Source organism: Oryza sativa, chromosome 5, assembly GCF_034140825.1.
Source record: "Oryza sativa Japonica Group chromosome 5, ASM3414082v1".
NCBI classification, from domain to species: Eukaryota; Viridiplantae; Streptophyta; class Magnoliopsida; order Poales; family Poaceae; genus Oryza; species Oryza sativa.
Genome location: NC_089039.1, coordinates 7,446,413 through 7,459,778, shown reverse-complemented (window position 1 = coordinate 7,459,778; position 13,366 = coordinate 7,446,413). Strand labels below are relative to the sequence as shown.

At 43.3% G+C, this 13,366-nt stretch overlaps 2 protein-coding genes across 2 annotated transcripts; one reads left to right on the top strand and one right to left on the bottom strand.

Annotated features, from left to right (window-relative positions):
* The first annotated feature begins 5,761 nt into the window (after positions 1 to 5,761).
* On the top strand, positions 5,762 to 9,940 carry LOC4338128 (rhomboid-like protein 11, chloroplastic). The gene is made up of 7 exons (XM_015782519.3): positions 5,762 to 5,984; positions 6,091 to 6,209; positions 6,891 to 6,976; positions 7,166 to 7,206; positions 7,289 to 7,455; positions 7,547 to 7,609; positions 9,301 to 9,940. Exons 1-7 carry the CDS (start codon positions 5,810 to 5,812, stop codon positions 9,478 to 9,480), a joined length of 831 nt encoding a protein of 276 aa, XP_015638005.1. The 5' UTR covers positions 5,762 to 5,809; the 3' UTR covers positions 9,481 to 9,940.
* Positions 9,941 to 11,113: 1,173 nt separating this feature from the next.
* On the bottom strand, positions 11,114 to 12,776 carry LOC4338127 (uncharacterized). Its single transcript, XM_015782962.3, has one exon. It carries the CDS (start codon positions 12,714 to 12,716, stop codon positions 11,301 to 11,303), a length of 1,416 nt encoding a protein of 471 aa, XP_015638448.1. The 5' UTR covers positions 12,717 to 12,776; the 3' UTR covers positions 11,114 to 11,300.
* Positions 12,777 to 13,366: the final 590 nt, after the last annotated feature.

Below are 13,366 nucleotides of genomic sequence, written 5' to 3'. Positions count from 1 at the left end.
TTGATGATTTTTGTGAGCTCGATAATTTGAAGGAGAAATTATTTGCTAAATCTGATTTGCCATGTCCAACTAATGCTATTTTTCATATCTTTGGCGAATATAATGATAGAGGAATATTTTTGGTGCATAGAGTTTACATTTGTTCAGATTTAGAACATCTTGTAGTTCCGGATAAAATATGCAAGCTAGAGAGACATGTTACTGCTAATCATATTGTCTCGAGTTTGTCTTGTTTTGATTGCAAGAAACAGGTTGTTTTCAGTGGACTGCGCGAAGAGCACCATATGGAAAAACCGAGGACGGTTTTCTGTGAAGAAGGGGAGGATGATGTGACCATGGCTACTATGGATACGACCATTGCTCACATCATGAATCAACAAGAAGACATCAAGATCAAGTCCTCCATGTGCTGCAATCTGATTCGGCCACGTGTTACATTGCTGACTTCAAACGGCCGCCAAATCTACATACGTGCTCCGTTTTGGGCCCGTGAGTACTTGATGGAAAGCTCTCGAAGTCCTCCTTCCAACGGATCCAGCCTCATCTCGGAAATCTATCTCGTTTGGCCGCAATCACAAAAGCAAGGTGTTGCGTCTCCTGTATTGGGCCAATGGGCTTGTAACTTTGTTTGGGACCCTGGCCCATGTGGGGCCCATGTGGGGTGCCCCCCAATCTGGTGGAGCACGACCCTTGGACCCTCTTGGTCGTCCTCCCACCTCTATAAATAGTTAGGTACCCCTTCAGGGTTTCTTGGGTTTTGTTAGATTAAAGTTTAGCCATTGCTACTTGCTTGCAGCGCGCGTGTCGGCTAGACCGTCCGTCTGCTTGTTCTTCGGAACCCCAACTTATCATTTGTATTAAATTCCTATTTGCAATATCAGATTGCTTTTATCTTGTTCTTGCTTGTTTCTTCGATTTGCTTGCAGGAATAGGGTTGATCTGCACCGGCAAGATCAGCAACCCACGGAGAGGTGTATCGATCGCTAAGGCGCAACACAACGTCTCGTACGGTTATAGTCGGATCGTCAACGTTTCTCCCAAATCGTAGTTATCACAACTCACCGAAAGATCGGGCCAACAACAGCCTTGAGTGTCGAGAGGAACTCAGGGTTCATCATTCTCCTCATCGTGGCACGGTCGCCCCCACCTCGCCTTCTCCCGTTGCGGTCGACCCCCACCTCGCCTTCTCCTGCCGCCCCTGTGGCCTTGGCTACCACTACTTCCCCTTCTCCCGCGTCACCGCCGCCACCGCGTTGCCAGCCACCGTCGCGCCATGTCGCCGCCGCCGTCGCCCCCCCCCCCCCCGGTCTCCTCCCCACGCGTCGCTCGGCCTTCCCAAGAGAAGAGAGAGAGAACGTGAGAGGAGGGGAAAGAGAAAAGGGATGGTGTGGCATCTTGACATGTGGGATCCACGTGGGACCCACGCTTAGAGACAAAGTAAGTTATATCTCACATTCCCATCCTAGATCTCATTTTATTGTTGAATGTCATGCTATTATCAGCTTCGGGTGTGTTCGGCTGCAAGGGCTGCAGCAGCGCTGTAGCCTATACGAACAGTGAAAGCAAGCAAATAATGGGTAGCGGCTGGCTGCAGCAGCTGCTGCACCTGCCCGCCCAACACACCCTACATGTCTTTTTTATTAAGGAAAAACTTTATTCAACCCCTTGAAATATGAAACCAAACGGTCCAACCTTGTATGAAAACCGATACAATTTACACCTCAGATTGTTTTGTAAGAATTATTGCCCATGTGGACTATAATGAGGATGATGACATAGCCATACATTTTGTTCAAATATTTTTTTCACTAATGGGAAGAACGGTAGTGCTGACTAGTGGTCCTCTGGCCAAGCCCGTCAGAGAGAGAAAAGAGGAGTGGTTGTACCAGTTTGGTTATTGCCTACATAGCAAAACAATCTCGGGGAGTAAACTGCATGGGTTGGTGTCATACTTCAGGAAGTGTCTAAGTAGACGAACCACTAATTCAGGAAGTTAGGTAGACTTATTCTTTCATAAATACCAGAAGATTGTATATTTATGTATGCATGGTTTGTCGGTTTCACAACAAGCTAGTTATCAACTTATTAAATCTGTTGTTCTTGGTTTAATTTGCTGAGCCCAGGTTGCCTGGATGAATATTTATGGTATGTCATGTCATTGCAACTATTAAAATGGATTATTTATTTGATTGCAGAAACGTACTGTAGGGAAGAGATGGAGAGGCTTGAGAAGGAGAAGCAGGCTGAAATCAGGAGCTACGAGAACCTGATGGTCTTCGTCCTAAACCCTTCTCCTCCTCTCTCGAGAGTTCTCCCGAATCCTTTCTACAGGAATCTTTCGTCCCCTCCGGCCCCTCTCTCTCCTCTTCCCTGGTGGCTCGCCGCCGTGGAAGGGATGGAGAGGGATCCGGCCCCTCACACCCCTCTATTAGTTGTAGTTTTAGTCAGGTCTTCCCATATGGTCGTGGTTCTCCCGAGTTGTTTTTGGTCTTTTAGCTTCTGAGGCAGCCGTCAGCGCCGGCTTCCCTCGTCCTGGTACCACGGTGAGTGCCACCGGTTTCAGAACCGGTGACGGTCTTCGTTGAAGCTGGGTGTCTATTAAGCGCCTTTGTCGGGGGTTCATCCAATCTTGTGGAGTCAAAGATAGCGCCGGCCTTCTTTTCTTTCTCCGGCGACCTCCTTCCAAAGATGGCGGCCTTATTCTCAATATCCAGCGAAACTCTCTTTCAAGGCGCCTGAGGTTTTCAAGCTCCACCGAGGCAGTTCCAACCTCCTATGTGCAGAGGCCCCATAAGGATTCGCCTCCTGGTTTCTGCAGCAGATCACCATGTTTTTTCTTGGATTTTTCGCTGGTCTGGTGGATTCGTTTGTCATCTTTGGAAGCACTGCCTTGGCGTTGTTCCTCTTTTTCAACTCTGTTGGAATTTATATGTGATGATGCTGATTTCTTCCATTGCTTGTCACCATCCAAACCTCCATGTGTGTGAGGCCCCTTCCGGGATTCTGTGGTGGCTTAATCTTAAGCGGCTCATCTTGATCCAGCCTCCATCAGAGCCGAGCTTCAAGAACTCGTCGGCAGCGTTGAAGGCAGACAAAGGAGAAGGACCTGATTGCTTTTTCGATTTCTTGTTAAGTCTTTTTCTGCAAAATGTTGTCTTAAAGTGTAATTTGCCCAATCTTGAGGGGCTCCTTTGCAAAACTGGATGTATCCCAGTTAGGGCTGTCAAAAAAGCTCGAGACTCGCAAGCTACTCGAACTCGACTCGTTATAGGCTCGGCTCGAGCTCGGCTTGAGCCTAAAACGAACCGAGCTCGAGCTTGAAATGAGGCTCGTGTACTTTAACGAGCCGAGCTCGAATAGCTCGGTAAAGACACGAGTACTAGTTAGTAACTGTCATGTCTCATGCTTTACCTTGGTCTCCAATAAAAAATCATCGATGCTTTTCCTTGGTCTGCTACTACTCCAACATTGGTCTATGTGAAGTACAGAAGCAATCAATTCTTGAACACTACTCCCAAAGCTAGTAGTAGTAGCAAAGCAGACTACTCCTGTGCTAGTACTAGTAGTACAGTACACTAGTGCTCCCGTATGGCCGTATCTCTACACAACGTGCCCAGCTGCAGCTTTCTGTCAGCTTCTCTACTTTTTGAAATATGTACACATGCTTGTGTTGCGTTGATGCGAGCTCGATTAGGCTCGAGGCTCGTCCGAGCCGAGCCCGAGCTTGACTGCAAGCTCGAAGGTTAGTCCAGGCTCGGCTCGAGCTCGACTCGAGTTCATACCGAGCTCGAGCCTGAGGATCTAAGCTCGCTCGAGCTCGGCTCGTTGACAGCCCTAATCCCAGTGACCTGTGCTCTGAGCACTGTACCTACTCATGTTCTCTCTCTGAACTTTAATTAAATGCATGAGTTTAAAAAAAAAAACAAGAACCTGATGGTCCAAGAGAAGATGACTTCCAACAAGCAGGTTGCATCTGGTAGCAAGACCTTGGAAGAATTAGAGGATGACTTCATACTGCCAGGGTTCTCTAAACTGTGTTTCTGTCAAAGACAGGACAAGATGATTTCTGGGCAGGGCCGCCTTGACCTGTTATGCTACATACTGTAATTGGCCTGCATTGACCTTGTTTGATGTGTTGAAACAAAGCATTGTGTGATCTAACTGTAGTTGATGTATTATTGATTAGTTAATCATCAACCTGATACAAGATAATAAAACTCGCTTTCCTTGATTTTTCAACAACGGATTTGCTACGTTTATGTCGCTATAAATTTCCGTTGATTACAATCGGTATACATGCCTATTGGTCACACAGCCGCACAGGCCTCCCACTGCATGTGCTTCCTTAAGAGAGAAGATTATTTCCACACATATATCGCGTGATGATAGATGATTACATACTAATTACACTATAATTACATACTAATTACATATGTAATTTTGAGACTTACATATGCAATTTTGAAACTTACATTGTAAATACACTAAAATTACATATGTAATTTTGGGACTTACATTATAAATAAACTAAAATTACATATGTGATTTAGAAACTTACGATGTAAATACATACCGACTATTTTTTGATAAAAAATATGGCGCCATAAATATAGATACTCCCTTTCAACAATGATGAAACGTAAGGACTTTACCTTTGATATTCCATTCTTTCCCTGTAGCACACTTTGGGAATACAGTACTAACCCATGTGAAATTTGGGGCATTATTCTTGTTCCTTTTTTTTTCCCTTAAAGATGATATCCTAGTCTTCCAGCTTAGCGGATTGCAGTTGCAATCTTCCAGGGTATGTTTTCTGCTATAACCAGTTCTTGTCGTGTTCGGCATGATAAAGGCCCTTCCAACATTCTTGCTTCATGCCTCTTCGGAACTGAGGAAATTTCACAGGATATTATGACAAATTGAACTGCTACGATCGTTCGTTTTGTGCATCTGCAGACGCTCTTATACATACTAACCCTCATCCTATGACAACTTTTGTGATGAGTAAATAAAGCCCTATAATATTTATTTTTAAACCATCGGCTCTAAAAATACCTAAAAGGCTATACAATTTCAACCATAACTGGTGATATTGAGAAATTAAAAAATCATATAAAATTTTAAATTACTACAAAATTAGTTTGAAACTGTTGATAACCCTTGCCTAAAAGTACATAAAATTAATAATATATTAAGGCTGATCGGTAGTGATTGTTGTCGCAGCCGCTGCAGCTGCGATAGCTCCAAGCTATTGCCGCCGGCAGTCATTTTGAATGGCCACAGCCGTAGCCGTTGCGACATCCAACAGAACCGAGCATCCTTATTGTTTAGATTTATAATTCAATATATTAAATTCACCTAAAATTCATTATATCTTAAGATGATTAAGGGTCTGTTCAGATTGTAACCAACATAAACCTTATCAAGTTTTGGCAATACCAAAATTTTAGCAAGATGGTAATATTGCTAAAATTTTGACAAGATTTCTTATATATTAATCAAATTGAGCAACAAACTAAACGTAGACATTTTTTTTACAACTTTAGAAAAAAATAGTATGGTCATCAAAGTGAACGTGCCCTAAATATGATACGAGTAGCGTCATCAGATAAAAAAGGATACACCTGAGTACCTGCCTGACATTCCTTGCCTCCATCTCACGGCTGGAACAAACACACCTCACCCTTCTAGAACCCTCTCGCTGGAAAGTGGGCCCCCACCTTCCTCATAAATCCCGGCCTCTCTCCTCTCTCTCTCTCTCAGCAAGAGAAGAACATCCAAGCGAAGAAGGTGGGGAAGAGAAGAAACAATGGCGGCGCAGCAGCTGCTGCTCCTCCTCCCACTCCCGCTACCTTCCAGAACCTTCTCGAAGCCCCTCCCCTCCCTTCCCATTCCCCTCCCCGCCCTCCGCCTCTCCTCCTCCGCCTACGCCGCCCGCCGCCGCGACCTGCTCCGCTCGCTCCGCTGCGGGATGAGGCGCTCAGGTGGGTGAGGCGAGCCCTCCGCCGCGAGGTGGATTTGTGTTGCCGCGGGTGGTGATTCGTTGATTGAATTTAGGTGTGTGGTTCACTGACCTGTGCTTGTGATCAGACTTGGTGGCGGACCTGGAGCTTGCCAAGGACAAGCAGTGGCAGGGGAGGCGTCCCAATGGCATTTTCTGGATCTTGCTGCTCAATGTTGGAATCTATGTCGCTGACCACTTGTTCCAGGTACAATGACAACGCTAAGAAACAAAAATAAAAAGTAGGATCGATTAGTTGGTTGTTTTAATCTGCACAAATCAATCAATGTGGGTTGCACTGTAGAGCGGCGGGCTAGAAAGATTGCACAATTCAGGAAGATGTAGCCTCAGAGTTGTTAATTTATACTAGAGTACTTCCCTTGGGCATATTTTGATTGTCATTACAAGCAAAGCAACCCTCAATAAAAGATCAACGGAAGGAGAAATAAGCCATCTTATTATTTTTTTTAAAAAATACAACCATAGTAGGCTAAAGGATGTGTGCTTTGTTTATTAGAAAATAGAAAACATGAAATTTGGATATAAATCTCTGTAATACTAGCTTGCATAACATTATAACTTTTGGAAGAGGCTAATAGGCTGTTCCACTGGCTTTAGGCCCTAGGCTCAGAGGTGCCCATGGACACTCCTTGAGTGAACGGGAAGAGTCTCTGGCCTTTAACAAACCAAATTTGTAATTTTCTAACGTCATAAGAGGTGTCTTGTGGATTGTTATTTCTTGATCTATATCTAAACATGATAAGCAGTTAAGCGCATATCTTGCAAAGCTGATTTATATACAAAACAACACGGGCACATATCTATTCTTCTTAATTCATCTGTTGAAATTTATCTTTACTTTGTTGTTTGTTGTCTCCTTGCATTTCAGATTGAACATATAAAGGCAATGTACTTGTACCATGCTTTCCCTAGTTGGTTTCAGTTTGTGACATCAACATTTTGCCATGCGAACTGGTTAGTTGTTACTCGTTACTTGATATTCCAGATTCCACTTCCTTCATTTTCTTTTAACATCAGAAAATTTATTTAATCCGTTTATAAAGGGATAAAGATGGTAGCAAATATACATGTGTGAACTGTACCCTGTTTAACTTCCTTTTGAGTTCAATGGCCACTTATTCAGTTGTTCATGATCTATTGTAGGAATCATCTTTCAAGCAATCTATTCTTTGTATACATTTTTGGTGAGAATCAATTGCTAAAACAAATGTGCTGCTTGATGGTGACAGTTCTGTTAGGATCACCAATTTATTGTAAATAATGCAGGAAAGCTAGTTGAGGAGGAAGAAGGTAGTTTTGCATTGTGGATGTCTTACATTTTGACTGGTGCTGGATCAAACTTAATTTCATGGTTGGTTCTTCCAACATCTTCCGTGTCACTTGGAGCATCTGGTGCTGTTTTTGGCCTTTTCACAATCAGTGTTCTAGTGAAGGTGACTGTTTAAATCTTGGTCACTTTCAAAATGTTGCCTGAATTGTCATATCATTTAATTATTTCACCTCTTTGTTCCCTTGTTGCAACAGATGTCATGGGACTGGAGAAAGATTCTTGAGGTCCTTATCCTTGGTCAATTTGTTGTTGACAAGGTATATCACAACACTTTCTTATTTCTTTACTTATAGTCATTCAAGTATTCAACTGTAGACTTGTAAGAGAAATCATGAACAAGTCTTATATTTTTTGAGACAAAAAAAAACTGCAGGCAGGGATTCATTTTTTTCCATTTAAAAAAAATTTCCTCATGACCAGTTAGTGTCTGGTTTTCATCAGTTTTTTCTTTTTTAAAAAAATAAAAATGCTGTTTTTAGCGTTTGATATTTGGATAATTTATAGGAAAGGAGAATATGTCTATTCTGCCAAAAAAGGGAAACAAGTAGTATCATTCATTTAACCCATTAACCTACCCTTCTGAAGTTCTGATAATAAGTTAAGAACAGGTACTTGCCAAAATGGCAGTTAAATGTGATTTCTCGCTGAGATCTTTTTCCCCTGGGTGATTGTGGGATGCCCAGTCCATCCAGTATTTCAGTATTAGGTGCTAAATTCAGATGTAAACAATGTCAGTTTGTCCATTTCAAGAAATGACTGAATTCTGTTAGAATTCTATAGTACCAACCCACTTAATTGTAGATAAATACACCCTTTAATTCCAAATAGATGTCATTTTATTCACAGCAAGTAAGAAAATAGTTTAAATGAATTTGTTGCCCTTCATTTGTACTACATTAACTGGGAAATATGAGTCATTTGTTTGTGAGAGATGTAGCATGTATTCGACAAGGGCAAACATGGAAACATGAGAAAGTGCCTAAAAGTTCTAAAACGACCTACAGAGAAGAGCTGAGAACTTGAGAAGGCTAAAACAACCTACACATTGAATCGGTGGGAGTAGATTTACACCATAAACATTCATTGCTGTGATGGGACAAACCATTCAGGATTGACTTGTTTTTAACCATTCAGGATTGACTTGTTTTTCCATCTGTGATATACATAAATATCTAAACATTCCCAGATATTTGACAATTCAAGGGAGACTTTGATTATCGATGGTAATTCCTATGGGCTTTTGTAACTCTGCAAATGGTGTTAAGTACTAGAATAAGTAGTCATCCCTGAAAAGAGGTAGTGTGCTCTACTTCTAGCAACATATTTGAAGCATAACTTATTACTTACTCCCTCCGTCCCATAATATAAGAAGTTTTAGAGTTGGACATGGTTATTAAGAAAGTACTCCCTCCATTTCTAAATGTTTGACACCGTTAACTTTTTAGCACATGTTTGACCGTTCGTGTTATTCAAAAAAATTTGTGAAATATGTAAAACTATATGTATATATGAAAGTATATTTAACAATGAATCAAATGATAGGAAAAGAATTAATAATTACTTTTTTTTTAATAAAACGAATGGTCAAACATGCTTAAAAAGTCAACAGCGTCAAATTTTTAGAAACGGAGAGAGTAGATAGAAGTGAATAGTTGAGAGTTGTGATTGGATGAGTAGTGGAGGTAGGTGGGAAAAGTGAATGGTGGAGGATTGTGATTGGTTGGGAAAAGAATGTTGGTGGATAAGTTATTATATTTTAGGACAAATCCTGAGGGCTAAAAGTTGTTATATTTTGAGACGGAGGGAGTATGTAACTACTCTAACTACTGCTACAGTAAATTAAATGCTTTACTTAACTGTGTACCGATTTTTTTATATTCGTACCATCTTTAAGTACCAAATGAACATTCTTGATTTACCCCTCATGGTTTGGTTCTTACCTTGATAGGTCATGGAAGCCGCACGGGCAACTACTGTTACAGGGCACTCGCTGCAAGTAAACAATATTGCCCATCTATCTGGTGCTTTGATCGGTGCTGCATTAGTGTTCCTGATAAATCGTATCCCTTTTCCATCTGATGGTGATAGTTCAAAATCTTCAAAGGATACCAGAGAAAAAAGAAGCTAATTTATTCTCCATTGTCCAAATTAAAACGGCCACTCTAACAAAATTAACCCAATGCATTTTACTTTCCTTGATAGTTCTTTGTGTGCAAAGTCAGCTTAGTTCTGGTTTCTATTTGAAAAGAAGTCCTATGGAAGCTTAAGTTCCACTTACGATACCTCGGAATCATTTCAAGGGCTAAGTGTACTGCTGTTCCCAAAAGGAATAAAAGAAATAAAGATTATCACTTTCTTGTGTCCGAGAAATTATGTAGTGAGGCTTCCAGCCGTTATCAGACAGGACATTTTGATTTGGCATTGTGTCCAGTGAATCTCATAGCTGGAGAGAATCACATCCCTTTGCATGGACTACTGTTCTGTATATGTCTTGGTTTGCAGTCCAGAATTATGATCTGTATAAGATTAAGAATATTAGCTCTTGCTGTACTTCTTCTCAAGGAAATAAAAGAGCAAATTTCACAAAACCTCATTTATTTTGGTTTAAGTTGCAACCACAAGAGCTTTAATGGGTTGTACATAACCTGGTTATGTATTATGGTCCTATAGTTTTATAAAACCACACCGTTATTTAATTTTTAATTTTTCTTTGATCTACTATACATATGAATTCTAAATTTAATTTGAGTTCGTTTAATCTATCGTCTAAATGCTGTGGAGTTTTGTGAAATCTTAAGACCATAATACTTGATGTTATGTGTCACATTTGTGAAATCTTAAGACCATAATACTTGATGTTATGTGTCACATGCTAAAATTACTGTGATTTATGCAACTCGAACCAAAATACCGGGTAGTCTACAAAATTTAGTCGAAATAAAACAATCTTTAACAGATTACATATGGCACGATAAATTGATAAACAGAGTCAAATAAGCATAAGGGCAATCCCAAACCATAGTGTCCATAAGCAGTGTCTATGATGTCATGTCAATAAGACATCATACTAGAAACTACACTCTATAACCCATGGTTTCTTGAAGTGGGTCATTAATAAATACATCATCTCTCTTATCTACCAATCATATTTATTCTTTATCTATTATTAAGACACTATTATCTCCCAATGCAAAACTTGATAGTGTCTAGTGCATATGTTCTTGTGTTGAAGCTGTGTCTTGCATGAGACCTAATTTCTTTCTCTCTTCACTCTCTCTCTTAATTAATATAGTGTCACATAAGTTAAAAGTCCTACATGACAATGCAGTTAATGTCATAGACACTATTCTATATGGAAGGTTGGGACTGCCCTAACAAACAAGATCTCAGCGATGGCTCACCGCTAAAAGATTCGTTTTCTAACTAGGCCATTCCCAACCCAAGACACTAGACATGGTTTTCATAAACTCCACATCATTAAGAAACTAGTAATAGACACTACTCTTCCAATACAAACACCACTATTCCATATTTAAATTTAATGTTATTTGTCTCACATGATGTCTTGGATGTTGTGTAAAAACCATGTCTCATGCAAGACATGGTTTCCTTCTCTATCCTCATTTATTTACTTGCCACATCATTTTTCATCCTAGGTGACAGCTTATTTAATGCTATGGACACCATCGTAGTCATTGGGTTGGGAATAGCCTTACTCTAAAGTTGTAAAGTTGTAGTGTGTGGTCTTGGCTGCACATTGATGACGACAATTTTGATTAGTGCTCATCATTTCATAGAGTATCTCCATCACAGATGGTGTCCATCTTCTAACAAAACAATGAAACCTTTACAAAATAATTTCAAATTTCCAAGAAAAACCTCTAAAAATAATCAGAAAAATCACACATCCACTAATCCTTCCGTGCACCCTCGTCCACAGCCTACTTCCTACCGGCGGCGTGCCACGTGGCACCATCTCCGGCCACCGCCCGGCGGCAGCGGCCGCCGGTGGACGACACGAGCCGGGCTGATCGCGTCGAGGGCCCTATCGGACATACAGCCCATCGTCAGCAAGCCGCCGGCGCTGCTCCGCCGGCTGCTCTTCCCGGCATCCGTGCGCCGCCCGTCGCCGCCGCCGCCGTTGTGGTAGTAGTAATGGTGGTAGTACCCGGACGCCGCGCTGGAGAAGTTGCCGGCGGACGCCACGCCGTCCGCGGTGACCACGCTCCACACCACGCTCGCCTCGCTCGGCGGGTACGCGCACTCCACCAGCTCCCCGTCCGATGACGCCGCGTCGTCGCCGGCGGCGGCGCCGGGGTCATCGCGCCGGATGGTGGCGCTTGCTCCTGCGCCGCCGGCGTCCCGCGCCGCCGTGCTTGTTCCGGCGACGATGGTGAAGGCGGGGTTCTGGCTGCTCTGCTGCTGCCTCGTGGCCGACGCGAACATGTCCAGTGACCTGCGCCGCCGCTCGTCCGCAGCCAATGCGGCGGCGGCGGTGGCTCTGGTGTTGAACACCCGCGCTGACACTTCGCCGGAGTCGGCGGTGCGGATGCGGCGAGGCTCCGCAAGCTGCGGGAGGGGAGGAGGCGTGGCTGTTCCGGCGTCGAACACGTCGCCGTCGCACATTCCACGGCTCACCCTCGTCGTGGCGACCGCCTCTGCGGCCTCGGTGCTGATCCGCTTCTCCCCACCGACGGCGACGCCAGCTGCGCGCGCTTCGTCGCGGCGACAATCGTCGGCGATCACAGCCTCCTCCGCGCCGCCGCCGGCGCAGGCGCACGCAGCCACGCCGAGCAGCCACCGTAGAAGAAGATTATGCGACGGCGAGGACGCCTTAGTTCCGGGCGTGCAGAGGTCACCGCCTGCGCCGGAAGGCTCCTCCGTCTCGACGGCGACGGCGGCGGCGGCGTCCCTCAGAAGAGCGGAGCGGCTGTTCCAGCTGGCCTCCGACGAGGTGGTGGCCGCCGTGAGCGTCGTGGGTGCAGCCGACCAGTACTCCTGCTGGCCGCCGCCGGTCTTGAACGCGGACGACAGCGACGACGACGAGCCGCCGCACCACAGCGCGTCGACTTCGTCGGCGCCGCTGAAGTAGCGCTCGGCGGTGAAGACGCCGATCTCCTCCTCCTCGTCGCCGGCGCCGGCGCCGCCTCTCTGGTGCACCACTACACTGTCCATGTCCATGGCCACAGCTTGTGTGGTTGAGAGATCAGGAGATGGTTTAGTGAGGCTCATGCCAATGGTTAATAACCACACGTACAATTGCAATTGGAGATGACACAATATCAAGGGCTTTATTAGGATCTTTTTCGAGAGAATAAAAATTGGGAAGTGGCAATGAGAGGAATGATTGTCTAGCAGATGCATATACACGAAAATGGAAAAAATATAAACATACAAACTATTCAGAGCTTAAAATATGAATATGATCTAGATACAGAGGGAGTAGTAATTGAGATATATTTTTTATGTGTAATTTCCTAATCTATGTATCAATTGATTTGCACAACATTATTGCACCATTACTAACTAGAGAACATATCTTCTACATATAACAAATACATTTATCGCACCAACTAACCGATATCTAAAAGAAATTATAGGGAAAAAAATGTTAGTATTAAGTGTACATATAGAGTTGTCTTTTTTTTTATAACTACGATGAATCTAAAGTCGAGTCTCTATGTGTAGAGGCCCTGTTTGGCAGCTATGGCTGCTGCAGCCATTATGGCTACGACAGTTCAAAGTCGCTGCAAGCTGCAATAATTTTGAACTGCTACAGCCGCAGCCGCTACTGAAAAGATGATAGCCGAACACACCTAGAATTAGTAGAGGTGCACGTACATCAATTTGTTGATGTGCAAGGTAATATCAAAGTTAGTACTTGGTAGATACTTGTCAATGCTAAGGTTGTCTACAAAAGAAATAAACGTTGGGACTACCAGAAGACCAACCACAAGATTACAATGGTTGTGCAAAGAGGATCGATCTTGAAGATTACAATGGTTGTGACGACG

Excerpts from the sequence above, each read along its gene's own strand:
- LOC4338127 (XM_015782962.3), bottom strand. The coding sequence starts at position 12,716 with ATGCATCTGCTAGACAATCATTCCTCTCATTGCCACTTCCCAATTTTT.
- LOC4338128 (XM_015782519.3), top strand. The coding sequence starts at position 5,810 with ATGGCGGCGCAGCAGCTGCTGCTCCTCCTCCCACTCCCGCTACCTTCC. Across the intron at positions 5,985-6,090 it reads CTGCGGGATGAGGCGCTCAG|ACTTGGTGGCGGACCTGGAG; the intron begins GTGGGTGAGGCG and ends GCTTGTGATCAG. Across the intron at positions 7,456-7,546 it reads CAATCAGTGTTCTAGTGAAG|ATGTCATGGGACTGGAGAAA; the intron begins GTGACTGTTTAA and ends TTGTTGCAACAG.